Source organism: Juglans microcarpa x Juglans regia, chromosome 6S, assembly GCF_004785595.1.
Source record: "Juglans microcarpa x Juglans regia isolate MS1-56 chromosome 6S, Jm3101_v1.0, whole genome shotgun sequence".
In the NCBI taxonomy this organism is placed as follows: Eukaryota; Viridiplantae; Streptophyta; class Magnoliopsida; order Fagales; family Juglandaceae; genus Juglans; species Juglans microcarpa x Juglans regia.
The window spans coordinates 13,813,403-13,840,888 of record NC_054605.1 but is presented as its reverse complement, the minus strand read 5'-3'; the positions used below and the strand labels follow the sequence as shown (position 1 = coordinate 13,840,888).

Here is a 27,486-nt window from a genome sequence, read left to right as displayed (position 1 = left end):
ATTCTAAATTAAATTAGATATTAATTCTAAATTAAAATTATAAAATACATAACGTATTTTTTTTGCAATATATACAAATGAAACTTTTATTGTATTTATATCTAAGTTCCTTTATTACAAGATTTGTACGTACGTAGAGAATTTGTCGCTTCGGAATTGAGTAATCAGAATGGATGCCATCCAGATTCAACAGATCTTTTGTTCGCATTTAATAATTAGAAACCATTGGAATCATGCTCACTACTTAATTAATTATATAAATCGTTCATTCATGAACTGGCAGCTGGCCTGCAAGGTATATCCTTAAGGGATCGCCAACGAAGGGACTCCGCCGTGGAGGAACTCGGTCACGCACGATGATCCGCACACCACGTCCACGCAGAACTGGACCCTTTGTCGAGCTTATGGACAGCTGAAATCTGGGGTTCTCTACCCAACCTGAAATCTTGATTTTTCAGGTCCGTCTCTCTTTTCCCTCTTTTCTCTCTTTGGTTTCTCTGATTCTTGTTATCCTATTTTTGATTTTCCAGAAAGTGGAGGGCTTTAAAAGTTAAAGAAGGAATCTTCATTGAGTTGGGAGTTGGTTTTCCTTTTGAGAATCGGATATTTTGGTTCTTTTGTTTTGTTCTGTTTTGGAATCTAACAAAACATATTTCAATATCACATACAAAAAATATTTTAGAAACTATTTGCCAAACTTAATTCCCCATTCCAAACAACTATCAACTATTTCTCTACTAATTATTTTAAAAAATTCCTCTATTAATTTTTTATTTGGATGTTATGATTTTTTAATTTTTTAAATTATTAATTTATAGGAGAAAGATGATGATTTGCGAGTCGACCCAAATCACCTCAAAAGGAATAAGCAACTTGCCTGCCTGTCTGCAGGCCTCCAAGTTTAATTAATATATATCCGGATTCTCAAATTCTTAAAAACTTCCATAAATCATACTAATTTTAAATATATGATTAGATTTATTTATTTAATGTGTTTGAATGTTAAAATTATTAATTATATGTTTACCAATCTTTCTCTTAATTAAATTAAAATTTATGATAAATTATTTACGAAGAAAATAACTATTTATAACATAAAGAATATATTCATTTTTTATAGAAAATAACTGATCATAAATAAACAGATTTTTTGTAATGAATTTGTTTCTTAGTTGATCAATGTATGGCTCCACAAAATTCCTGATTTAATAATATGACTTGTGTGAACTATATTTTTGTTGTTTAAATTTGTTTTGGGTTTCTAAATTATGAAACTTAATTTTATTTTTAGTATATATTATTTCACTCTATTAAACCCTATTTCGATTTTCCATCCTCACAAAGAGATCGATCAATGCATGTGATTTGTTTCAGTCGGTTTTCAAAATCAATAGAAAAAAAATATAATTGAAACTGGCCCATTAGCAAGCAATTTAATAATCAGCACAAAAATCAATTTGCATTAATGGGGTTTATTAAATTTAAGGAAAAACAGTAAAAATTATTAAAACAAGAATTCACGAAACTTGCCGAGACAATGAACGGTAGAAGGAGCAAACCGTCCTTTACAAATTTGTAGGGATAAAATCGGGAAGCAGAATAGAAGACGAAAAATTACTACTAAAATGACAATAAAAGAAGATATGATTGATTTAGAAAAAAAGCGTTAACTTTAACGAAAAATAATAAAATCTATTAAAACAAGAATTTCTGTTAGATAGCTACTTTATATATATATATATATAGATAGATATATATATATATTAACTATAAAAAAAAATCATAAAAATAAATTCATAAATATAATATAATTATTAGATTATAAATTTATTTTTATTGTAAAGCAAATTAACATATCGTATAATGACAAGTTAATTTATAAATTTACTTTTATAAAATCTCTTTATATATATATATATGTATATATATACACACACATACATATACGAAGAATGATATCATGCCCCCTAATTTATACAATTCAACTTGCCCCCTGTTGTGGCACCAGAATGTGTAAAGTGGCTTATTAAAAAAATTTGAAAAAATATATATTCAAAACAAAATGTCGTTCAAAAATACAAGAAAATGAAAAAGACTAAAATCCTAAATTTTATCTACCTTTTATGTTCGATCCCATGGTCAATAGTTGATCACATAAGCCATGCTTTTATGTTGAGGTAGGTGATGCTTGTGTAAGCATACATACCTATCTTATACGGTAAATAAAATGAAAAAGTAAAATAAAATGAGTTTTTATATCTTATTAGATCTCTGTTACAACAATAATGGAAATAGATGAATGGTGAAGGAGAAGGTAAAGATATCAAAACGAGAGAAACAAAAAATAAAATAAAATTTGGCAATAGCCACTATAAAAGCTACATTCGGAAATAGAATTATACTCCATATATGCCAATAATTCTCAATAGTTTTAAGAGACTGCTTTCCAAGGTGATCACTCTACCCTTATCAGTTGTGAAGCATTCTCATACGAAGACCAAAGTTGTTCAAATGAGTGTGGCATTACTTACCAAAGTGAAAAAAAATATATATATATATATATATAGAGAAGAATATAGAACAAAAATTGGTAACGTTATTAACATATGGAACTAACCAAATTTTCGGATTTAGATCTCCTAGAGTTCTTGATCTGCTTAGAGTGGAAAAGAGATAGATACATAAAGTAGACCCCGTATCATTTATAGTTGTCCAAGTAAATTTCTCGTGCAACATTAAATACTCAATAACAAGTCATCTGTCTATCCCTCTCCCACTCTAAGCCCCGGAGTCGAGAACTCTCAGGTCAAGAACTTCTCCCAAATTTTCACTATTACATTGGGAGTAACCTGCGAATGGAAAATAACATAATTTGTGAACCAGCTGACCACAACGGATTTACTATGACCAATATACAAAAGCAGCAAAGAAAATATGCAACATCCAACTAAGCGTTAAAATTATACAGTGAAACAGACAAGAAAAATAAAATCTTCCGAATCCTGTAAAGTATCGAATCATTCTGCCGACGGTGAAGACAATGAAAAGTTCAACAGGAAGCCAGCCACGATGCCAATAAGTGCCACAATGATTGCAAAAGTAAGTGAGAAGCCATGATCAGTTTTTTGAGGTCTTCGTCTCTTCAGCATGTCCTGTAAGATGAGAAAAATTAACTAGTACTCACAACTGTCAGTCAGCAGCTGAATATATCATAAATTTAAATTCCGGGAAAAGTAGATTATCTTGGTAGCCACACCTACATATTAAATGGAAGATGACAATAATTCCACCGAACATTCTAAGCATCAAAAGGTGACAGGGACAGTCAAATGGTCGAACATGTTCAAGGGATTTCAATATCGTAGTTATATGCTAATCAGAAAGATCATGGAATAAGCTATACAAGTGTTGATTTTCATTGTATCATATGTTCCTACTTTTAGGACTGTAATATGAGTGAGGAAGAGAAGGAAATGAAGCTACATCCTAAGAACAGGAAAGAGATTCTTATACTATCTACTAGCAGCCAGATCCTATTGGTTAGAATATCCCCAAGCTTCCTCTAACCTATAGAAAGGAGGGCCATCATGGATCAGAGCACTCACCTTATTCCACTACCAGCACAAGAAGCTGGTAGTGGAATGTCCCGGGCCCGATTTAGAGAAAGAACTTTTCCTTTGCTGCAGGGCCGGGGAGAACCATTCGCTAAACTAGCACGCATAGGCAACGTTCTTGTATATGTCTCATATACCGGGCCTTATTCTATTTCATGCTCAATTAAATTTTATTTATCGATTAAAAGAAAGTGTTGTTTGGTTCCAAATATTTTGCACATGGATACCAAAAAACAAAAAAAAAATGGCCCCCATTTAACGAGGAAAATAACACAAGTTTTCAGCTGACTTTTTGCAGTAATCATGTCGGTAAGGCATCTTGGGAGGTGGCACTATAGTACCTGTCAGTAAGGCATCTTGGGAGGTTAAAAAAAAAAAAAAGAAGGCATCTTGGGAGGTGGCACTATAGGTACTATGTACATTTATGTATGTACTACCTCTCAGGAAGAATCTGAGATAATAACTTCATCATGATCATCATCAAACCACTAAGGCCTTGTTTGTTTTCGCAGATGAGATGAGTTGAAATTAAAGTTAAAAGTTAAATAAAATATTGATAGAATATTTTTTTTTAATATCATTTTTGTTTTGAGATTTGAAAAAGTTGAATTGTTTATTTTATTTTGTGTGGGAATTTGGGAAAGTTGTAATGATTAGATGAGATGAGTTGAGAGGAATTGTGAAAACAAACGACCTAAATCATACTGGAAACCAATTGATCAAGGGGAAGACAGAGAGCACAAATACCAGTTCTTGTTGCAGTTGCTGTGTTTGTTGAACAGCTGCATCTCTTTCATCCTTCAGGTGCTGCACAGCCTGGTTCGCATTCAGAAGAAAAAGGAGGAAGAAAAATTAAAAGAAAAACTAAGGGACTTAGTATCCACAAGGCAAAAGGAAGTAATCACCTTAATGAGCACGTTTTTTTTTTTTTTGGATGAGTAAGAGTAAATTTATTGATACAAATGAAATAGGCACCTTAATGAGCATGTTAAGAGTTCACAAACTGACAGCAGGTAACCACAGATACAAGAACAAAGGGATTCAACACAACCAACTCATTTCTCAAAGAAGATCCATGAGCAGCAGTCACTTAGACAGACAAAATTGATTACCAAAAGGAGAATTGATAAAACAAATAAAACTACCTTTAAATGGTAACTAAGATATATAATGAGAGAGAGAGACAGAGAGACAGAAAGAGAGAAATGAGAAGAACTTCCAGCTGTTAACATCAGTGGTAATGGTAGGTTGACTCGGCGCATTTGATACAGGCATAACTATGTTGCTGAAAATGCTGGTGCTGGAAACTGGAAGGGAGTCCTCTTTTCTTTATTTTCTTTATTTCTTTTACAAGTTCAAATCATTCTAAGTACCTTTTTCTCATCCCTTCCATGTGTTTTCTCAACTTCTACCTTTTTGTGTTCCTAAAGACCTCATGCACTGATCATATGGCTACTATCAAAACACAACCAGGACATTTAGTAGTTGTGAGCTGAAACGCATATAAGACCACACATATTCTCACAAGCCAGAAAGAAAAATCAAAATCACAAATTCAATAGAACTTACAGAGTTAGTATCAGGACTTTGAGTAGATCCCGCTAATGCTTGATTTTCTGAGTTTGCATGTGCTGAGGCAGGAGAGATATACAGAACTCTAAGCTTGCATTCTTCTACTGCCCTTCCACTGTCCTTGTTAAACTGAATTCAATGGTAAACATCAATGTCTGAACATCAATGTTATTTCAAAGGGATATCATCAAGTTGGTCAAACGATGACATGGCTCTCAAAATTAACATTCTTACAGTATCTTGCGGAAGTTCATCAACATCAGTATGCGGAGGCACTATTGTGCTCTGCAAGAGAAATTTATCTTTACACTGCATATCTGGAGGATATTCTTGCTGGGCTTGGAGAGTGACTGCAAATCAAGAAGATAGTTTAAGGTACCATTAAAAATAAGAAAATCTTGTGGAACCATTGGAGAATACTTTAAACACAAATATTGTCCAGATAGCGGTAAGTGAAGAAAGGCTGTATTGAACTTGAAGTTTGGGAATGACTGTGCCAACCATAGAAGTGCAGTGGTTCAGGACTTTGTCTATTTGCAGACATCAATAAAGCCTTTTTCTTGCTAAGTTGGCCTGGATGGTAGTTTCAAACCAGGGCAGACCACTGTTGCAAATTCTTAGAAGCAAATATGTTGGCAATACAATTTTTCTAGAGAGACCAGGCTATACCAATGCGTCAGACTATGATGTGGTTCGAAAAGGTGCATACATTCTTGTGGGTAATGGAAGAGATGTAGATGTGTTGAGAAATCCATAGATACCCGGGCAGGTTTCGAACAAGGGCAAGAGATTATATAAATGCATCTATTCCCTTAATGGTTGATGATTTGATAATGTGGAATGGTGGTCAATGGAATAAATAAAAACTTATAAATTTGGACAATGGCTGTCAATGTAATAAAAACACGTAAATTTTTTTTTCTTAAAAACAAACTATTTTTTGAACAAAGCTCAACTGAAGGTATTCTGCAAATTCCCATTCCTTTTGAGTCAAAAACCTGATTCTCTTGCTTAGGTGGCTGATGGGATAGGAAAGTCAGAGTGGAATCTCTCATTGGGTGGACAGTGATGTTGCAATGATGTTGCATTGTTATGGAGACTGACAACAGGAGGAAAATTCAAAGTGCTTGTTTGCATGAAAGACTCAAAATGCTATTATGGAGGATTGCAGCAGATGCCCTTCCTCTATGATCATAAGTTGTTAGTTGGTGCCACACAGAATCCTCTATATGCACCCTTGTGAATTAGTAAACAATACACTCCCCACATATTCAATAATTGTATAGCTGCTAAAATGGGGTGGTATTTATTGGTGGGAATGGAGTCATAGACTTTATGCAATTAGAGCAACATCAATCATGGAGTTTAGCCAAAGTATTAAGCACCAGCCATCATCTTAGTGTGCTGGAAAAGTTTCGAAAGATGAGTTTACAACTTCACTCGTAGAGACCCTGGATATCATTTGGAAGTTGAGAGATTAATTATGCTTCAAATACGTACAACAAATGTTGAGAAATTATTGAAGACAGTAGAGAGAGACTATAATGACCCAAGAAAAAGTCTAAGCCATATCTAGGCTCATACTCCAAAAGTACAGATTAAGGTCCCGTTTGGATGTTGAGCTGATTTGAGATGAGTTGAATTCTTTATGAATAGTAGTGAGTTGAGATAGTGGAGTGAGTTTTGTGGGACCCACCTAAGATGAGTTTAGAAGTGTTTGGATGCTAAGATAAGTTTAGATATATTTATGGGAAGTTGAAAAAGGTTGTTGGTCCTGCGTGTAAAGAGATGTTGAGTTGAAAATGGTTGTGGGTCCCACGTATAAAGAAATTTTGAGTTGAGATGAGTTTAGTGATTTGAGAGTTGGGTGTTTGGAGATTAGACTCAGCTTAAAACTAAACTGAACTGAGTTGATCTCAATTTAGTCCAAGTTCCAAACGGGACCTAAGATTACAATTGGAGTCCATTGGAAATCACTAAAAACTGCAATAACTTCTCCCTCTCGCAAAATGTGGGATCTCATACTGTACTCAATTTGAGGTATTACAATTTTCTCCCTTTAAATTCCTAAAGAATTGTTAAGCCACTCCATCGTAGCTGGTACGACTCAAATCCACACTTTTGGCTAGAGATTCACTTTGTAACCATTTGCAACAACCCAAGGAAACCTGAAGACAAATTTGAGCTTATACTCTAAAAGGACTAGTTATGGTTACAATTGGAGCTCCTTAGAATCATTATAAACAACAAGGACTTCTTTCTCTTACACAATGTGCAATACTATTCACTAACCTTCTATGCTTAATATGGGATATATAAAGCCTTTAAGGAATATAGCAAAAAGTTGTCATGGCGTAGCATGGCTCAAAGACCTAACAAAAGAGATGTTTGGAAGGCCCTTTCAAATCAATGGGCGAAGCTAAATTGTGACACAACCTTTAGAGCATACAAGGTTTTTCTAGCTATCTTTGCAATAGATCACATGGGTAAGGGAATAAGGGAATTATGGGCTAGTGTTGTCTAGAATTGGCTGAGGCATGAACTTTGAGATGACCAACTCCATTGCTACTCCAAAGAATTGGTTTGAGGTAATCCATGAAAAAGATTCAGCTATTGTATTGCAATTATTGTATTGCATCACATCTCAAGTGACCAAATAAGAGAGAGAGAATTCTATTTGTGATATACAAAGATGGGCAACTACCACTCCAGATTGGACTCTTTCCTCAATTAGCAGAACAAGTAATGGAGCGGCTTTTTCACCCATGTTTAACAGGATCTCTTTGCTAGGGGTTCAATCGGTTCGGTTCAGTCCAATTTTGGAAGTATTTTGGAACTGAACCGGTCTAAGTTGGTTTTGGAATTCTAAAACCGATATAGACCGATTCATCCAGAAACTGAAACTTTCGACTTTTTCGGTTTCTCTCCGGTTCGGTTCAATTCGGTCTTATAGGTGTGATTCGGTTTTGGACTTTTTTGTTGGGCTAGTTGGTTTTTTTGACCCAAATGATTTTTTTTTTACCCCAAATATGATAAGAGTCCAAAACATTGTTTTCAAAAACACCATGTATATAACCACAAAAAATGTGTAAAAATGTACTTATAAAAATTTATGTATCATATATATATCAAAAGTGTACTCTTATACATTATTATATATGTGAGTATGTAACTTAATATATAAGGAGAAATAATAACATATTAACAAATTAATATTAATACTCATGATTAAGAGTAAGTTTATATCAAGAACGCACAAATAATAAGAATTTTATAGTATGTATAAGATATATAGCATATAATACATAGAATATAAAAAAAATAAAAATCAGGTTCGGTTGGGTCCAATTCGGTTTTCAAACCATGAAAACCAAGACCAAACCAATTTTCAATTGGTTTCAATTCCTAGGAACCGAAACTGACCTAACCGGTGTTTGGTTCCGTTCAATCGGTTTTTTGGTTTTTTTGTTACAACCCTACTCTTTGCCCAAGTCCTTTCATCTATATGTAAGATTCATGCTTGGCGGATTGTAATTAGTTTTCCTATCGCCTTGTTAGTTAATCATTTCCACCAAAAAATAAATGTACTCGGTAATAGTACACGATCAAGTGGCATATGATTGATCAGTACCAGCAAGAACATTTTGATCAATCAAAAGCTACCCCCGGCATTTACAATATTTCACTGAAAGCTTATTTATTTTCCAATCACTAGATTCACTATTTGCTCATGTGAGCGTGTCTATATGTTCTGCAGTTTGCCCCAACTATATATTCATAGATTATCAAAACGTCGCCACTTGAAAGAGGAAAAAGAAAAAGGAAAAACAAACCTATCAAAAGTTTTTACAAGATATTGTAAGGCACCTCTTATGAAACATGAGTCCCAAGGCTGAATAACGCCAGTGTTGGGCCGCACAAAGTACTTTTTAGGTGAAGTGGTTTTAACCTGGCAAGAAACAGAAGGAGGAACATTCGAGTCACGCGTATTAGTAATTTGGAATGGCTTGACAAATGCATATCAAGTAAAAAATAAAATGTTTATCTGAACGGTAACAGAGATGGCACCTTAAAAGCAACATGATGTTCTGTTTTGTTCACAACTTTAAGATCACAGTAGCTTTGCTTTTCCAGCTCAACTGATTAATTGAATCCCAAAATCATAAGTCCCTAAGAACTTCTTAAAGAAAATGATATTACAAAAATCACATAAGCAGAAGACAACTCAAAGTATATTACAGAAACCAAACAGTTTCCACATCCGCATCCATGTGGACCATATCCATATAAAAATCCATGGGTCGAAGTTCATCACTTGTCCCCTTCTCATTTCGAAATTCATGTATTCATATAATCAAACCACAGTTTATAATGGGAAGAAGGCATAATTTCCTATTGTGACATTGTTAAATCTAAAATATAATGAACCGTACCCGAGTCTTGCCTGCCTAATCATTAAAAAACAAGACCGCAAAGTTTGACCAACAAATACATCACAGCAACGAAAAGGGACACATTTCCTAGCTCCCGACCTACCGTGGACATGGACAATTTAAATTCAAATCCATTCAAATGCAACAAAATCCAGACGCATGCAAGAACAACAGAATTTTGAAAAAAATTACGATAAACAGAAAATTTTCAAGGAAAAGTTCTAGAGAGAGAGAGAGAGAGAGAGGTAAATATACATTGGAACTTGAGGTCGTCAGGTTGAACAGCCACCAAATGATTGCCGCCGCCGCCGCCCCCGTCGCTCATGATGAACTTAACAGACCAATGATCCCTAACACGACCCACTCAAACCCTAATAATACCTGCCCATTCACACAATCCCCAGAGCATTCAGAGACACTCACAGAGAGAGAGAGAGAGAGAGAGAGAGAGAGAGAACTCAGAAGAATTGATTGGGGGCTGACTCACACGTGGTGTGGAAGGAATATGGGAACGCTGCGGATGGCTCGGTCCAAACTTATATCGCGGTGGATGGGTGGGGTTGTGGTTCCGTGATTTTTGGCCACCTTGATCGGACTCGCTCTCGAGGTGGTCCGAACCAGCCCCAGAAACACGAAAGAGAGAGACAGCGAGAAACGACACGTGTCGAATAGTAGCGACGGCGACGTCCGGTTCAAGTGAGAGAGCTTTGAGTCACCAGAGTACTATGCCTCTTTGGAGGTTGAGAGGAGACAATAAATTTATAAATAGTGGTAAAATTATATATAAATAGTAATAAATTAATTTAAGTTAAAATGTTTTATAAGTTTTTAGTGAACGAGAAAAAAAATTTTGAATCAAATAATTATAAAATTAAAATAATCTTTTAATATGATTTTTGTTTTAAAATTTGAAAAAGTTGAATTATTTTTTGTATTTTGTTTCAAAATTTGGTAAAATTATAATAATTAGTTAATGACTATAAAAAAAATTAAAAAATTAAAAATTTGAAATTAAAAAATAGTTATATTTGAGTGGCATTTGAATGTTGAGATGATATAAGATGGGTTGAGACCATTCCAACGTCCAAACAAGGCCTAACATCAAGCGATACCTACTTTCTTATATGTCACTAAGCGAGCATTTTTATTATTATTGTTTTAAAAAGATTAGGGCATTTCTTGTCTATTTATTATTTTGCATTCTAAGTTTTATAATTAATGATAATCATTTTACCATGTGATGATCGGGATAATAAATTTGAATCATATCAATATACTTATTATAATTTTTAGGATCTAGATTTGGAAAAATATATATGCATTCTCAGTCGGTATAAATTTCTCAACATCATTAAATGATCAATAAAAACTATATGATTTCACAATGTATGTGTTGCTCTAAATTTAAATTATAGAGTTTAGGTAGCAATTTTAAGAGAATCCAATTCATCCATACAAAAAGATATTTGAAAAAACTGGAAAATTTTATTAATTTGACAAAATTAGAATCTTCAGTTTGTATTTTAGAATTTAGAAGTTTAGTCTTGTGTTTTGGTTCCATAGTGTAGGGAGAAGGCTGTTATTTAAGGCTGATTTCAATGGATGTAATGGATATAGAGATCAATGCTAAGTTCTAGGTCCCGTTTGAATATTAAGATGGAATGAAATGGTTTTAAATGAAAGTTAAAAATTAAATAAAATATTATTATAATATTATTTTTTAATATTATTATTATTTTATAATTTAAAAAAGTTTAATTGTTTATTATATTTTATATAAAAACTTGATAAAGTTATAATGATGAGACAGAATAAAATGAGATGAAATCGTTTTTATATCCCAATGGGACCTCAAAGTGCCATTGCTTGAAATAATAAAGATGAAAAGTCCATAAAAGTAAAAGCTTGAGTGGAAAATGGATTTAACATGGCTTCTTATTATCCTATTTGTGTCTAAAATTTCTATTTTTTCAACGGTCAAGCGTAACTTCTAAAGGTGGTGATGCTGCTAATGTACACGTTAACTATTCTTTTTAGAATTATAATGTAAATATGGTCACATTTTTCTTACATCAATTGTGTAAAGATATTTTTTTTGGTAGAAATTAGAAAGAACACATTTTGTATTGCTCTTTATCCTTGAAATTGATAATCTGAAGTGATATATAAAACAACCGGGTCTAGTGAATGTGCCCATTTTGCAGAAGACTTGGCTGAATAATTTTTGTTTCGTCGGTAAACAAAATTTTATTGATTATAAAAATAGGTAAACGTCTAGATATATAGACAGTCGTAGAACCATGTTATGTATTGGCCCTCCATTTTTTTTTTTAAATTCAAAAAATCTCCTAATTGTTTTTTCATAATTCTATACTTAGAAAAATGGCCCCTAAAAAATTTTATAATTTCAACATGCTCTCCAAAATTTTTTATAATTTCTATATACATATAAATGCCTCTCCAATTTTTTTTCGTATAGTCCCAAAATGTTGTATAATTTATATATAGTATCTATTAAATTAAAGTTAAGTTTACGAGAAATAATAAACTTATTAATCTGTATCCCAAAGTCTTTTAATAATTTGTATTAAAAATATTAGAGCGAGTTGGGATTTATCATGCACAATTCAATCCTATATGTTTTTTAAGAGATATTTATTGTTTACAAAAAAATTTATAAAAATAAATTCAACGTATCAGTAATTAGATTATACAATTTTTTTTATTATAGACAAAATCTAAAATCTTAGATCAAATTATATCAATTTAAAAACTTATTTTTGTTAAAATTTATTAAGAGAGGTAGCACTTTTCAATTATTAAATAGTGTTAATATTTAAATTGACATAAATTTATATAATACATTATATCTACATATAATAAGAATAATTTTACATAAAAAGTTATGTTAATTTATAAATTTTTTATAAAAAAAATTATTTATTATCTTTTTATTATTTACATTAAATAATAAATTTATAAATAAAATATAATAAATATTTTAAAATACTTACTTTTGGTCTAGTCGATGTAAAAGTAAGTCGTGTCCGTTCGCTTTTTCGTTAATCACCTAATCGGCTGTTCGGCCCGATTCTGTACGAGCAGGTGCCTACACGTGTGGGGCGGATAGAACCAGATAAGGCTCGGTGCCCTCTTCAGTCCTCTCCCTCTCAACTGAGTCGGAACACAGTGACGGCACCCTTCCATGTCCACTGCTCAGTAATTCTCTCCCATTTCGCTCTTCGTTCCAGTCATGGCCTCCAAACTTCTTCCTCAGGTTCTCCTCTCTCTCTCTCTCTCTCGTTTTCATTTTCTTAATTTGATAATGATTTCAATGAACTTTACTTATAAAAAAAAATAATGATTTCAATGAACTCTACGAGTTTTTGTATGTAGGCTCTGATTGTTACCCCAAGAAACCCTCACCAATGTCCCCAAAAGAACATGAGTTTTGCTACGCGTGTTTCCGGCCTTCCCTCCTCGTTCAAGTCTGGTGCTCGGACTTCCGTCTCTAGGGTTTCTTCGTTCTCGATTGGCTTGAATTTGAATCCCATGTTCTCGGTGGCACCCAAACGGGTTTTTTTTGTCAGAGCTGAATCAAATCCTGAAGCTGAAGGGGAAACCAATGCAGAAGTAGAGGTGAATGAGAATGTTGAAGAGAAGGAAGAGGTTGATGTTGAAGAATCTACTCAAGTAGAGACTGAAGTTCAGTCTGAGGAAGCCAAGCCGCCTAGGAAGCCTCGAATTAAGCTCGGAGATATAATGGGGGTAAATCATTTAATGCTTTTTTTTTTTTTTTTTTTTTGCCCCTCGCTTCGGTTCTTGACTTCATGCCGGAAACGGGAAAAGGAAAGAAATGGAACCTTAGATCTTCCGTCCACTTCAAAAGTTGTTTTTTTAATATAGTCTAATCTAAAACTTACTTGTAGTCGAGTGCACTAATTTTAGGCTCTGTTTAGTTTCTGAGATGAGAAGTTCCTTTTTGTTTTTACAATGATAATTATAAAAGCATGCCGTTTTACCTAATTCTGGAAGAGGGGAGTGAGTTGAGTATAAACTGACTCTCTTGCGCCTTTCTTCTGCATGTTCGTGTTTGTCAATTCGGGACGGGGCAATGTTGCCTTTTTCATGAACATAAAACAGTAGCTGAGAATGTCAACTGCATGTTTTCTGAAAATGGGTTATTTGAAAAGAAAAATGAAGTAAAGAATGGAGAAAAATAATTTTCAGAAGCACCATCACGAGTTTCTGAGGCCATCCATGAAAGGGAGGGGAGGAGGGAAGAATAGAATGGTCCTTTCAACCTTTTTTCGGTGATCAACTGCTTAAGCGCTATCAATCATCTCTTACCGCAATTGTGATTTGGATCACCAAAGCAGATTTTGAACAAATTTTCATGTGGGGATCCACAAGACTCATTACTGAGTATTGAGTACTGACATAAAGGAAAAGGTTCAATTTGAGTGAGATGTATGTTTGAACAGCCTAGACAGTGAGGGATACAGTCTTATTACCATTGCCATCAATGAACAGCCATTTGAAACGGATTCTAGCTTCCATAATATAATTTATACTATTTTCTGACTATATCTTAGACAAAAAGGTAGTTGGATACTAAAAAGAAAAGGTTTCGACATTCTAAATTTTGGTTCTTTACTATCCTCACCTTCCCCCCATAGTTATTCTCTTTAGACAACCCACTGGTTTACTGTGATATAGATGAAATGATCGAAATTATGCCGTTGAATGTGTAGATATTGAATACAAGGGCAGTCGAGGCGTCAGAGAAGGAGAGGCCAGTTCCAGACCTTAGAACTGGAGATATTGTGGAAATTAAATTGGTAAATGTTGTTATTACCTTTGTTGCTACTTATAAAAAAAAAATTGGTACTTTGGGCTTGGGCTAGGGCTTTGTTAGGTTCATTTTCTTAGATGGGTTTATTGTTCCTTGTATCTATTTTTGCACCACAACTAGGTGTTTTCTCTTGTATACATCCAGTGTACTTGGCTACGCCTATTGATATTAATAATTGTTTACTTAAAAGAAAATGGTAAATGTGTTTTCGATTCTTTTTTATTTTTTAGGTTTGTTTATTGTGTTTTAATGAAGTCCTTTCCTGATTTTTTGTTAATGTTATTCACTTCCAGGAAGTTCCTGAAAATAGGCGGAGGTTGTCTGTCTACAAAGGTATTATTATATCAAGACAAAATGCTGGTATTCACACAACAATTCGAATTCGGAGAATTATCGCTGGTGTAGGGGTTGAGATTGTTTTCCCTATGTAAGTACATCTATTTTATTGACTCTCATGGTTTGCTGAGGCTTATTTTGGCTAAAACTCTATTGCGAGAAATTCGATCAGAATAAGAATATTTATGAGTGGCTATGAAAAGAGAAGAAAAAAATAATTAGTGAATAACTAATGAAACATCCAACAAAATATTTGCAATATGATGTATAGTCATTGAGTTTTCACGTCAGGGTGACTTTGGATTAGTACATCCTCCCAAGGTGTCACAAATGCTGGTAGCGTTTGCAACACTCTTGGAAATGTGAAACCTGAAACAGTTATTGCATTCTATGTTGCTTTCAGTTACGGCAGTATATAAATGGTAATGAAGCCATATAATGGAATCCTAAATGCCCATATCCATAGAAACATTATGCTAAAAAAACATCAAGGGAAGTAAATAGGTTTTTATGCAATCTGTTGAATAGAAAATTATTGGAATTAGAGCATATCATTCTGTTATGGCATTATCCTGATGTCATATAGTCTGTTGGAATAGGAATGCATGGCTGCAAATACTGGGTATGGGTATGGTATGATGAAATTATGTAGAGAAGAATTTTTGAAAAGGCATGAATAGGCTGTTAAATAATTTTTTTTTTTCATTGAACTCTTGTATGTTTGTAAAGTTATACAGTGTAATAGTCTAATCATGCAAGCATATTGTACATGAAAAAAGGTTACATTTGGTATATAAAGAAGAAGCAAGGGTCTGAACACATTAGTATAAAAAATGTAGAAGGTCAAAGCATTAATAACAGATCTTATTAAGTGCTTCGCATACTAATGGGAAGTGCATTTTGAAAAGCGTGCTTTTTTTTTTTTCAGTGCTTCTAGGGGTGAGCTTTAAGCGCGAAAGTGCATTTGTTGCATTTAATTTAAAAAAACTTTCTTTCAGTCCTTCAAGCACATGACTCTATAGCCTGGCACCATAAGTAACCTGATAATTAGAGACTCTAGGATTGCATTGTATTGGAGTATTTTTTTAGTATACTCTAACATGCTTTGGTCATTGCTATCAAATATAACGGTTGTGTATATTTTCTAAGCCACGTGAGAAGTATATAATTTTTTATGTTCGAAGTTTATATAATTAGTTGATCACTGCTCAGTTTGTATTGAGAGCGGCTTTCAACCCATCTTATCTTATCTCATGATTATAATTTTCATATAAAATACAACAATCAATTTAACCTTTTCAAATCTCAAAATAATAATAATATTCTAACAATATTTTATTCAACTTTTAACTTTAATTTCAGCTCATTTCATCTCAACTCACTATCCAAATCTAACCTTAGTTGTCATGTTGCATAATACTCCAATAAAAGAGTTAGGAGATGCTTGGGGAATGAGATGAAAATTTTGTGAATAGTAGTAAGATAATTTGTGAATAGTAGTGAAATAGTTTGAGTTAAGTATTTATTGGATTTTGGGAAATAATAGAGAAAAAATTAAATAAAAAATATTCTAAAGTTAAAATATTATTAGAATATAATTTTTTAATATTAGTTTTGTTTTGAAATTTGAAAATGTTGAATTGTGTTTTGTTTGGAAGTTTGGGAAAGTTGTAATAATTAATTTGAAAAAATTGTAATGATTAATTTTAAAGTGTTTGTGTTTGAATGATTTTTGGAAAGAAAATGAGATAGGAAGAGATGAGATAAAAGATGATATGAAATGAGATGAAAATTGTTTCTAAACATCCCCATAATATGCTAAATATATCATTACGTTTGTCCTTTTAAAACCTTTATTATGTTTCTTGTAACTCTAATTCCGTTGTGTGTACTGTATGAACTTGATGCAGCCTGATTTGTGCTTTATCATTGTTTTGTTGCAGTTACTCGCCAAATATCAAAGAAATCAAAGTATTAAAGCACAGGAAAGTCAGGAGGGCGAGGCTGTACTATCTGAGAGACAAGCTTCCCAGACTCTCCACTTTTAAATGAAGAACATCTGTGCAACTAATCTTTCTCTGTTTTCCCTTTCAGACTAATTTATTGAGTTTTGATCAGAAGTTGTATAACTTGCAGTAATCCATCCATTAATCCGTTCTGTTGTAATATAATATCCATTCTTGTCAATGTCATCACACATTCACAGCTTTCTTTTTAAGAGTCCTGCTACCCGTATGCGTGAAAAAGGCGCTGCAGGTTACGTGCTGACGTGGCAGTGACAGGTGTCACTTTAAGTAATTTCTTTTTATTTAAAAAAAACGTGGACAAAATATAGGAGGATTAATTTGTTTTCATAATCATTTTCATCTTATCTTATTTAATTATTATAATTTTTTTAAATTTTTATATAAAATAAAATAAATAATTTAATTTTTTTAAATTTTAAAATAAAAATAATATTAAAAAAATCTATTCTAATAATAATTTTTTTAATTTTTAATTTTTATTTTAAATTATCTCATTTATAAAAACAAACCAGGCCAAAACCTTAAATTGTCTTATCGCATTCAACATTTAGGTATGCCCGTTTCTCCCATTCCTCTACAGCCATTTTGGTAAACTAACAGCCAAAGCAAACATTTCTGCACACCAACTTTGGTTAAATGGGCCTTTTGGTACTCAATTATTTCTCTTTATCTTTCCTATGCTAGGTTGATCGTAATGCTAAAATATATTTGGTTTAGGATCTTTTGTTGAGGACTTGACTGTTGAGGATACTCTGTCTTAATCTAAGACTTGAAATATGTGACTTAATTTATACCTTAATTCTAGGAGATTGCTTTGTATATAGTTTTCATTCTTACATTTCTTATTAATTGTAATTGATATGTAATTATTTCATACGATATGTAAATTGCTATAAATGACAAATTACTCACAACTTCAAAGTTGTGGTGGTTTCATTAAACTTTCTCATGGTATCAAGAGCTAATACGGATTAACATCCCTCGATTCCTCCCTTCATCCTCTCCTATGGCTGCCGAGCCCACCCTTCTCCCTTTAAACACCATAATTCACATGGTAACCATCAAACTTTCCTCTACCAACTATCTCATGTGGAATAGCCAACTTCTTCCCCTTCTTGAAAGCCAAGAATTACTAGGCTATGTTGATGGAACCCTTGAGTCTCCTCCACGGTTCGACCCAGCCACTTCACAGACGCCCAATCCCAAACACATGGCGTGGAAAGTCATTGACAAACGACTACTCAGCCTTCTCCTCTCCTCCCTCACCGAGAAACCTATGGTTGAGGTTGTCGGTCTCTCCACCTCTCGAGAGGTCTGGCTTGCCTTGGAAAACACATTCAGCCACCGCTCCAAGGCTCGAGAAATTCGCCTCAAAGATGATCTGCAGTTGATGAAGTGCGGTGCTTGATCCGTCACTGTGTATGCCCGTGTCTTCAAGGCAGTCTGTGACCAGCTTCATGTGATTGGTTGTCCAGTAGACGGCATCGATAAGGTACACTGGTACCTCCGAGTAGGGGTGGGCAGCGGGGCCCCGCCCCCGCTGCCCCGCCCGGCTTCCGCCCCGCCCCCACATGGGCGGGCGGGCTAACCCGCTCCGCCCATGCGGGGGCGGGGTCCCCCGCCCCGCATAGAGAGGGTATAGCGGGGGCGAGGGGCGGGATGACCCCAGAGGGGCCCCGCCCCGCCCCCGCCCCCGCCCCACATTAAAAAAAAAAATTTTATTTATATATATTAAATAAATATATTGTATATAGATATACACAATTTATAAAAGACTTAAAATTATATTCAAGTCATTGGATTGTTTTGGCCTCCTAGGCCAATCTTTATATAGGAGGCCAAGGCAATACAATAGTCATCCTTAAGCAATGTGGGACTTACTACTAAGTCCCACATTGCTTAAGGATGACTATTGTATTGTCTTGGCCTCCTATATAAAGATTGGCCTAGGAGGCCAAATCAATCCAAAATCTAACTCTAATGAGTTTATATTTTTTTATATTTATAAATTTTAATTTATTATTTAAAATATATTATAATTTTGGTCTAAAAAAATATTTTTAGACCAAAAAAATTTTTTTTTTAACATAATGGCGGGGGCGGGGCGGGTGGGGGTTTTTCCCCCGCCCCCCGGCACCGGGCGGGGGACCCCGCCCCCGCCTCCCGGGGGGGGGGGCGGTGGGGAAATCCCCAACCCCGCATGGTGCGGGGCGGGGTGCGGGGAAGGGCACCCCCCGCCCCGCACCATGCGGGTAGCAGCCCTACCTCCGAGGTCTTAGCTCTGATTTTTCTTTCTTCTCCATTGCACAGATGGCTGTTACGCCCCTCCACTGTTTTGCTGATTTGATCTCAAAGGCTGAGAGCTTTGAGCTCTTTCAAAAATCTCTTGAGTCTTTAGGTTCATCTTCAGCAACGTTCACAGCCACCAACCGAAGCCATGATCATGCGAACCAGAGAGGAAATTCCTCTCGCATCCAATGCGGACGCAGCAATGGCCACTCTTCTTCCAATCGCGGCCATGGATGTAGCTCCTCTGGTCATGGGCGTTGCCCCCCCCTCCCCCCCACCACCCCGCTACCAAATTTGCCGCACTGAAGGACACTATGCCGATCGTTGCAACCAGCGGTACGCATGCCATGAGTCTTCTGCTCACCTTGCCGAGGCCTTCAATCACTCTTGCTCTGTCACTGAAAGTGAAACCTCAGATTGGTACTTGGATACTGGGGCTTCGGCCCACATGACCACCAACCCATCTATTTTGGATCACTCAAATACTTACACGGGTAAGGATTGTGTAATTGTAGGGAATGGTGCCTCTCTACCCATAACTAATACGGGTATTATTTCTCCAAATCCAAATCTTCATTTATTTGATGTTTTGGTTATTCCTCATCTCACTAAAAATCTCTTGTCAATTCGTAAATTAACTTCTGATTTTCCATTATCTATTATCCTTACTAATAATCTTCTCACTGTCTAGAATCGCCAAACGGGAAGAGTGGTGGCAATCGGTAAAAGAGATGATGGCTTATATGTGCCGGAGTGTGGACATTCAGTTTTTATTTTTGTTCTTAAAAATAAATCTCTTCATACTTCATATAATTTATGGCATGCTCGCTTTGAACATGTGAATCATTTTGCTATTTCTTTTTTAAATAAAAATGGTCATCTTTTTCTTACATCTTTATTGCCTTCTCCAAAACTGTGTGGTACATGCCAACTTGCGAAAAATCATCGTTTTCCTTATTCACGTAATGAACGGTGATTGTCTAATGTGTTGGATTTAATTCATTGTGATATATGGGGTCATTCCCTCGTCAAATCCACCTTAGGTTTTGCCTACTATTTTCTTTTCATTGACGATTTTTCTCGTTTCACTTTGTTATATCTTTTGAAATTAAAATCTGACTTTTATGATGTTTTCTACCAATTTCAAACATTTGTGTAAAATCAACATTCTGCTCGTATAAAATTTTTTCAAGTGATGGCGGTACCGAATTCACTAGTCATCATTCCAAAGATCACATTCGCACCTCTGGTATCCATCATCAACTCTCTTGTCCATACACACCTGCTCAAAATGGTCACACTGAAAGGAAACACCATCATGTTACCGAGACAGGTTTGGCCCTTCTTTTGCACTCTAACCTTTCTCCCTACTTCTAGGTTGACGCCTTCAGCACTACAGCTTACATTATTAACTAATTGCCCACACCACTTCTTGGAGGTAAGTTAACTTTTGAGCTTTTCTATTGTTCCTCTCCTAATTATGCAAATTTTCATCTATTTGGTTGTTGTGTTTATCCTTGCTTACGTGATTATATGCCTAACAAAATTTTCTCATGTAGCATTCCATGCATTTTCTGGGTTATAGTCCCTCATATAAAGGTTTTCGTTGTCTTGATCCCACCACTTCTAGGTTATATATCACCCGACATGTCCAGTTTGATGAAAATCATTTTCCTTTTCTAAATAAATCTCACTCTCAGCCCATATCCTCTCTCCACTTTTCCAATTTTTTGGAACCTAGCATGCTTCATATCGAAACACCTGCCTCTTCTCCCAAGCACCATTCCCCACCCATTACTCCATCCGGATCTAGCCCGTGTGCTATTTGTACTGACTTAGTGGATGAGTCTTTGCAGGCTACTGACTCTCTTGCAATTCCTTCTTCGCTGCACCCAGCCCCGAGCCTGCCTCCTGTTGAGTCTGCCACCGACCCTCACATTACATATCTCACTCCCACTCTAGCATTCCCGTTGGGTTCTCACCCTATGCTCACACTCGCTAAGGTTGGTATTTTTAAAACTCGTCATCCGGCAAATATTGATGTTTTGAGATCCTCTGGTCTTCTTTCTGCTCTGCTTGTATCTACTGAGCTTAAAGGATTCAAATCTGCTGCTAAAAATCCTGCTTGGCTTACGGCTATGGATGACAAAGTTCGTGCCTTGCAAAATAACCACACCTGGATTTTGGTCCCGTAACCCGCTAACACAAACATTGTGGGTTCTGGGTGTTTCGGACCAAATATTTATCTGATGGATCCGTTGAACGTCTCAAAGGTTGCCTTGTTGCCAAAGGCTATATTCAGGTACCTGGTTTTGACTATACTGATACTTTTAGCCCTGTTATCAAGACTACCACTGTTCATGCTGTGCTTTCTACTGTTGTCATCAACAGATGGCCTCTTCGCCAACTTGATGTCAAGAATGCATTTCTCAATGGTACTCTCACTGAAAATGTTTATATGGAGCAACCTTCTGGGTACATTGATCATCGCTTTCCTAATCATGTTTGTCAGTTGAAGAAAGCCCTCTACAGTCTCAAACAAGCACCTCGTGCCTATTTTAGCGCTTCAGCTCATTTCTTGTTCAACTTGGATTTTCCTATAGTCGTGCTGACACTTCTCTCTTTATTTTTCATAAGTAGTCTGACATAATCTATTTGCTTCTTTATGTTAATGATGTTATTGTTACTGGCAACAACTCATCACTTCATAATAGCTTCACTTGCAAGCTCAATTTTGAGTTTGCCACTAAAGATTTGGGCCCTCTCAGATTCTTTCTTGGTCTTGAAGTTTCAACAACTGCAGATGGTCTCTTCATCATTCAGCTAAAGTATACGGGATATTCTTACTTGAGCTTAGTTATTTGACAGCAAATCGGTCCACAACCCTATGGTTGTTGCGCAGCACCTATCTACAAATGGTAGACCTTTTTTGGATCCCACTCTCTACAGGTCTCTCATCGGTGTCCTCCAGTATTTGATCATTACATGGCCTGACCTTGCCCATGCTGTCAATTCTGTTAGCCAGTTTCTCCACGCTCCAACAGAGAATCATTTTTTTTGCCGTTAAGCGTATTCTTCGCTATGTCAAGGGCACCCTTCATTTTCGCCCATTTGCTACTTCTGGTGTTTTAATTGCTTACTCTGATGCAGATTGGGCAAGCTGCCATGACACTCGTCATTCTACCTTTGGCTACTCTGTTTATCTTGGTGACAACTTGGTTTCTTGGATTGCCAAGAAGCAACTTACTGTCTCCCGCTTTAGCTGTGAATCTGAGTATCGCGCTCTTGCACACATTGCAGTTGAACTACTTTGGCTTACGCATCTTCTTCATGATTTAAAGGTCTCAATTCCACAGCAGCCTCTTCTTTTATGCGACAACAAAAGTGCCATTTTTTTGAGTTCCAACCCCGCTTCTCATAAGCGGGCCAAATATGTTGAGTTAGACTACCACTTCCTTCGGGAACTTGTTGTTGTTGACAAACTTCGCACTCAGTATGTTCCCTTTCACCTACAGGTTACCAACATCTTCACAAAAAGTATTCTTCAACCACTTTTTGACTTTTTCAGATCCAAGCTTCACGTCTGTTCCAATCCGACACTCAGCTTGCGGGGGGGTGTTGAGGATATTCTACCTTAATCTAAGGCTTGACATATGTGACTTAATTCAGACCTTAATTCTAGGAGATTGCTTTCTATATACTTTCCATTCTTACATTTCATATTAATTGTAATTAATATGTAATTATTCCATACGATATGTAAATTGCTATAAATGACAAATTACTCACCACTTCAAAGTTGTGGTGGTTTCATCAAACCTTCTCATTGACCATCGAGGAGGCTTGTTTTATTGCGAAGAATTGAGAAGCATTAGGATGTTTTTAAAGCTTCTAGATCTGTAGCGTTACAGGTTGGGAATCGCATGAGAACGTTGGGACAAACCATGGTGATGCCCATGCCTTCAAGCTTGATACACTTCTCAAGTTTGATGTCAAGGGTGCAAATGGAAAAACCACTCTGTTCATTTTATTGTACATGCGTCATTTGTTTTAGTTAAAATGAAAAGGCAAGAGAGAGTTTGAGAGTCAGAGTGTCACAGTTCCCGAATGAAGGACCTGGGCTATTGGCCTTGGGCTCGTTTAATTTCATTTACAATTTCAAATTCAACATGTATTTGGACTACAAGATAGCTAGTGGGCCTTAGTTTTATTTGCTTGTATGATATTAGTTGTGTTAGACCAGGCCCATGTAGGGGTCATCTTTCTTATGTATGAGCTGATGGCTCTAGGTTTCAGACATCCAAGAAGTTAATGAAAATTCCTATTTCTTTTCTATTATCATCTTCTTCCTTTCTTCAATAGAGGTGCAACCCTCAAAATGAGCAATTTCTATATATTTCTCTTTAAACAACTTGAGGTGTGTTACAAGTGGTATCTAGAGCCAGCCTTTCTTTGGCAATTACTTCATCAATCAATTGAAATTGAAGAAATTATCTCATCATTACTCAAAATTAAAGAGATGGTTGAACAGTCACAACAACGTTGTGAAGTTATTCTACAGATATTCAAAGATGTCAAAAACAGTTTTGAAGACTTCGGGACCAACTTCAATGAAGAGGTCGCCTATCTGCAACACCAACTTTGTGCGTTGTAGGAAGAAAAAGAACACGATGGCTGTAGAAAAAGGGGAAGTGAATCTCGACTAAATTCCTCAGTTCTCTGATCTCCCTTTCTAGCTATCATTTCCTTCCTTTCTTTTAAAAATTTATTTTCCCTTTCTCTCATATCTGTCGGTCGTCCCTAGCAACATACACTCACTAACAGTAAGAAAAGAAGGCCTAGCCATCAAATGAAAATTTGATTCCGGTGGCGTTGAGTTTCAGATTCAGGACTCCTCACTATCAACCCAAAAACCCACGTCATTCTGATTTTATCTATTAACTCTTTTTTCCCATCTCCTAGGGCTAAAGTTTCACTCTCTCTTTCTCCCTGAGGCTTGGTTCTTATTTTAGGTCCCTCTGGGATTCAATCACTCTTCTCTTGTTTATTTCCTCTCTTCCTCGTGTCTTTCTTGGTTTCCATTGGGTTCCATCTCGTTTATTTTTTCTCTCGTGTGAGGGCTGCACGTAAGGCGTTTGCTAAAAGGCAAGATAAAAGACCAGAAGCTGAGGTGGTCAACGCTGCCATCGTTGGGGCCATAAGCTACCTGAAGCTGCACGAAATGCTCGAAGACCATGGCGACGGGGTATGGAACCTGGCTTGGGATCTAGCCATTGGCACCTCTAGATCTCCTCTTGTCTTCGCCCCCTGTAGCGGCGACAAGGCCAAACGAATCTGGGAGCTCACGCACAAGAAGAATGCCGGAGTTCAACCAGAGCTCTTCAATACGACCATACCTAACAAAGTCAACCCTCTCTATCATTCATAGAGGCATCGGCATGACCCAAGCATATTTGGGGACTAAAGATATCATGGAGGTGTTGCAAACCGGAGTGGAGGTGAGCATGATTGGTCGATTCGGTGGAGCTTCTACCAAGCACAACGACAATAAACAGTGCCTCTGGCAATTTCAAAATATTGGTTCTAAAGTGGATAAGGATGAAAGAAAACCATTTCATTATGAAGGTCAGCTTGAAGAAGAGTTAGCACAACACAATATGCAGAGGGGAAGAGAAGGCCCAGACAATTTCTTTCACTCGGTTGACTTGTTGGGAAGTTTCTGGAGCTTCGCTGGTTTTGGATCTCGTAGAAGTATGATGCCCAGTCTGATTGGAGACAGGGATCCGTTTGACCATCCTTCTTTCTCTCGCCCCTTTGGAAGCTTGTTTAATTCTAGTATGTTTGTTTCGAGTGCTACTGTCAGTGGGAAGGATCACACTAGTCGAGCATCGGGAATTGTAATAGGAGAATTAAACTCCAATGATGAAGGAAAGAATGAGAAAGGTAAAGGCATTGAGCCTGACAAAGACAATGATCAGAAGAATTCTCCATCTAGGAAAGAACCGTCTGTCGAGCATCCAGATGATGATGATGAGAGCAAAACCCGATTCAGAGGATTGACCGCAACAAGGTTGAAGGTGCACAACTTGTTACTTATTACCCAAAAATAAGGTTGGGGGTGATTAATTATATCACAATCTTGATTCTGGAACTGTTCAATTTTCATTTGGACAAATTAAGTAATCTGTTTGCTCATATTGCGTTGGGATTATATGGTAAGAATGATTATCCGAGTTTTGTGCACGATTTGTTTGATAAAATGCTTATGCAAGATTTTGTTTCTTGGATGAGAACATATATTGTACTTGGGAACTTTGAATTACCACCACTGGATGTTTCCATCGCATTCCTGCAAGCAACTCTAGCGTCCGTCTTTCCTCTTTATGCTTCAGACTATTTTGATGATCTACTGACTACGGATGAGAAGGCCATCAGGATGAAAGTAAAACAGTGCATGGAACAAGAAATAGCTCCAATAATGGCAGAGTATTGGGAGAAGTTCAAGTTTTTGTTTCATATTATTCCAAAACTTGGTGCCCTGAATATCGCAGGTGGCACAATCAAGGGCTATGGGTGTCCTGGTCTCTCCATTACTGCAAGTGCTGCTATTTCAGCAGAGATCGCTAGAATTGATGCAAGCTATTCCACATTCATAACAGTGCAATTATCATCTCTGGTAATTGATATTGTTATGGCTCCTAGTGAGAAGGTGAAAACAACAAATGGAGACATGTTCTTGGGAGGAGATGATGTTGATAATGCACTGTTGGAATACTTGGTAAGTGAATTCAAGGGAATTGAGGAGTCTGCAAAAGAGTTTTTTTTTTTTTTTACCAAATGGCCTCCCCATATGTTGTTTCTTTCAAGGCTATTTGTGTGGGCCTTGCAAGACATGGGGTAAAAGATGAAAATTTTGATTGGGTCACTAACGGTGAGTTGAAAGTTAATAATTTCCAATTACAAAAGAAGTGTGACAGCCAAACTGCACCTTATGGACAATGTGCTTTTACGGGGGATGGTTTGTCACAATTCTCGAATGAAGGACCTGGGCTATGGGCTCTAGGCTCGTTTAATTTCATTTACAATTTCAAATACAACATCTATTTAGACTACAAGATAGCTAGTGGGCCTTAGTTTTATTTTCTTGTATATTTTTATTTGTGTTAGCCCAGATCCATGTAAGGGTCATCTTCCTTATGTATGAGCCAAGGCCTCTAGGTTTCAGACATTCAAGAAGTTAATGAAAATTCCTATTTTTTTTTTCTTATCATCTTCTTCCTTTTTTCAATGGAGGTGTTCCACTTGAAGTGAGCAATTTCTATATATTTTTCTTTAAACAAATTGAGGTGTGTTACATAGAGATGCTAGAAGACTTGGAAGGTCGGAGAGATAGGAAAAAAAAAACTTCTAGATGCAAAAGCAAGATGCTCATTCTTTACAATTTTACCCCTTGTATCACATGTTTTTTTAATAGTTCATTGAATTATTTCAGTTGATCAATTTAGAACCGATTCTAATTAATTTTAGATCGATTCAAGCTGATCCAAAATTGTATTTATTTTTAAGTTGTTTAACAACTGATTTTTTTAAAAAAAATTCTTGTACCAAAATGATATAACTAAACATATATTAACTTCATCATTGTATTCAATAAGAATAAAAAAAAATTGAAAGATAAAATATGTAGTTCTTTATTTTTTTTTAATTGAACAAAAAAATTAGGAGATAGATGAATATTTTGATTAAATTTGAAGTTATGCATAAAATGTTATATACATTTTTCATGTACTTATAACTTAATAATATTTATCTTCTCCATATGTGATGCAAAAAAATATCGACAATTGAAATTAAATATATAGATTACATATTTATTGAAACTATTTGGATTCATATCATATTTTTATTAAAATTAGTCAATAAATTTATACTTTATACTCATTTATACATTATATTAAATGCTTGAATTGCATTATATTTAATTTTTAATACTTTTTTTATTAACATTGAAATAACCTGGTTATGAATTGTCTGGATTTCTTGGATCACCCAATTCATTAAATCAATCCTTATCCGATTTCAATTTTCGAATCTTACGTTTTACAACTCTTTATATAATTAAGTTTTAGATTAAAGATATTTATGTAAAACAATACTATTCTTATAAATTTTTTTATAAAAATACTCTTCATTTACAATAAAGGTGGGTAAAGAATTATGAAAAATGTTATATGTGTTAAAGAATTATGAAAATGTTGTGTATCATTTTCCTTAAAAAAAATCTGCATTGATTAAAAAGAAGGTAAAATTTGATGTGATTTTTTTTTAAAAACATTACTATACTGCTCCACTCTTACTTT

General features: G+C 35.5%; 2 protein-coding genes and 1 pseudogene across 4 annotated transcripts; 2 read left to right on the top strand and 1 right to left on the bottom strand.

The window, feature by feature from the left end:
• Window positions 1–2,680: 2,680 nt before the first annotated feature.
• On the bottom strand, window positions 2,681–10,353 carry LOC121237758 (vesicle-associated protein 2-1-like). Its single transcript, XM_041134629.1, has 8 exons — window positions 10,107–10,353; window positions 9,875–10,000; window positions 9,255–9,325; window positions 9,054–9,135; window positions 5,421–5,536; window positions 5,184–5,315; window positions 4,362–4,436; window positions 2,681–3,152 (listed from the first exon to the last, which is right to left on the bottom strand). Exons 2-8 carry the CDS (start codon window positions 9,942–9,944, stop codon window positions 3,018–3,020), a joined length of 681 nt encoding a protein of 226 aa, XP_040990563.1. The 5' UTR covers window positions 9,945–10,000; window positions 10,107–10,353; the 3' UTR covers window positions 2,681–3,017.
• Window positions 10,354–12,730: 2,377 nt separating this feature from the next.
• LOC121237245 (50S ribosomal protein L19-1, chloroplastic-like) lies at window positions 12,731–23,765 on the top strand. Of its 3 annotated transcripts, XR_005934884.1 has the most exons (6): window positions 12,736–12,896; window positions 13,016–13,387; window positions 14,374–14,460; window positions 14,768–14,901; window positions 16,754–16,986; window positions 23,732–23,765. XR_005934884.1 is itself a non-coding variant. In XM_041133882.1 (5 exons), the coding sequence occupies exons 1-5, from the start codon at window positions 12,873–12,875 to the stop codon at window positions 16,860–16,862; spliced, it is 726 nt and encodes a 241-aa protein (XP_040989816.1). In that variant the 5' UTR covers window positions 12,736–12,872; the 3' UTR covers window positions 16,863–16,990. The 3 variants fall into 3 exon arrangements, 1 of the variants encoding a protein (XP_040989816.1); XR_005934885.1 differs by lacking the exon at window positions 14,374–14,460 and having other exon boundaries at window positions 12,731–12,896; XM_041133882.1 differs by lacking the exon at window positions 23,732–23,765 and having other exon boundaries at window positions 16,754–16,990.
• A 471-nt stretch (window positions 23,766–24,236) lies between these two features.
• Window positions 24,237–26,390, top strand: LOC121237244 (annotated as a pseudogene).
• Window positions 26,391–27,486: the final 1,096 nt, after the last annotated feature.

Bases quoted from the DNA above. Each gene is read 5' to 3' on its own strand.
- LOC121237245 (XM_041133882.1), top strand. From the start codon at position 12,873: ATGGCCTCCAAACTTCTTCCTCAG. The intron at 12,897-13,015 runs GTTCTCCTCTCT...TTTTGTATGTAG, and splicing joins CCTCCAAACTTCTTCCTCAG to GCTCTGATTGTTACCCCAAG. The intron at 14,461-14,767 runs GTAAATGTTGTT...ATTCACTTCCAG, and splicing joins ATATTGTGGAAATTAAATTG to GAAGTTCCTGAAAATAGGCG.
- LOC121237758 (XM_041134629.1), bottom strand. From the start codon at position 9,944: ATGAGCGACGGGGGCGGCGGCGGCGGCAATCATTTGGTGGCTGTTCAA. The intron at 9,326-9,874 runs GTATATTTACCT...TCAATTAATCAG, and splicing joins TGACGACCTCAAGTTCCAAT to TTGAGCTGGAAAAGCAAAGC. The intron at 9,136-9,254 runs GTGCCATCTCTG...GTTTCTTGCCAG, and splicing joins AACATCATGTTGCTTTTAAG to GTTAAAACCACTTCACCTAA.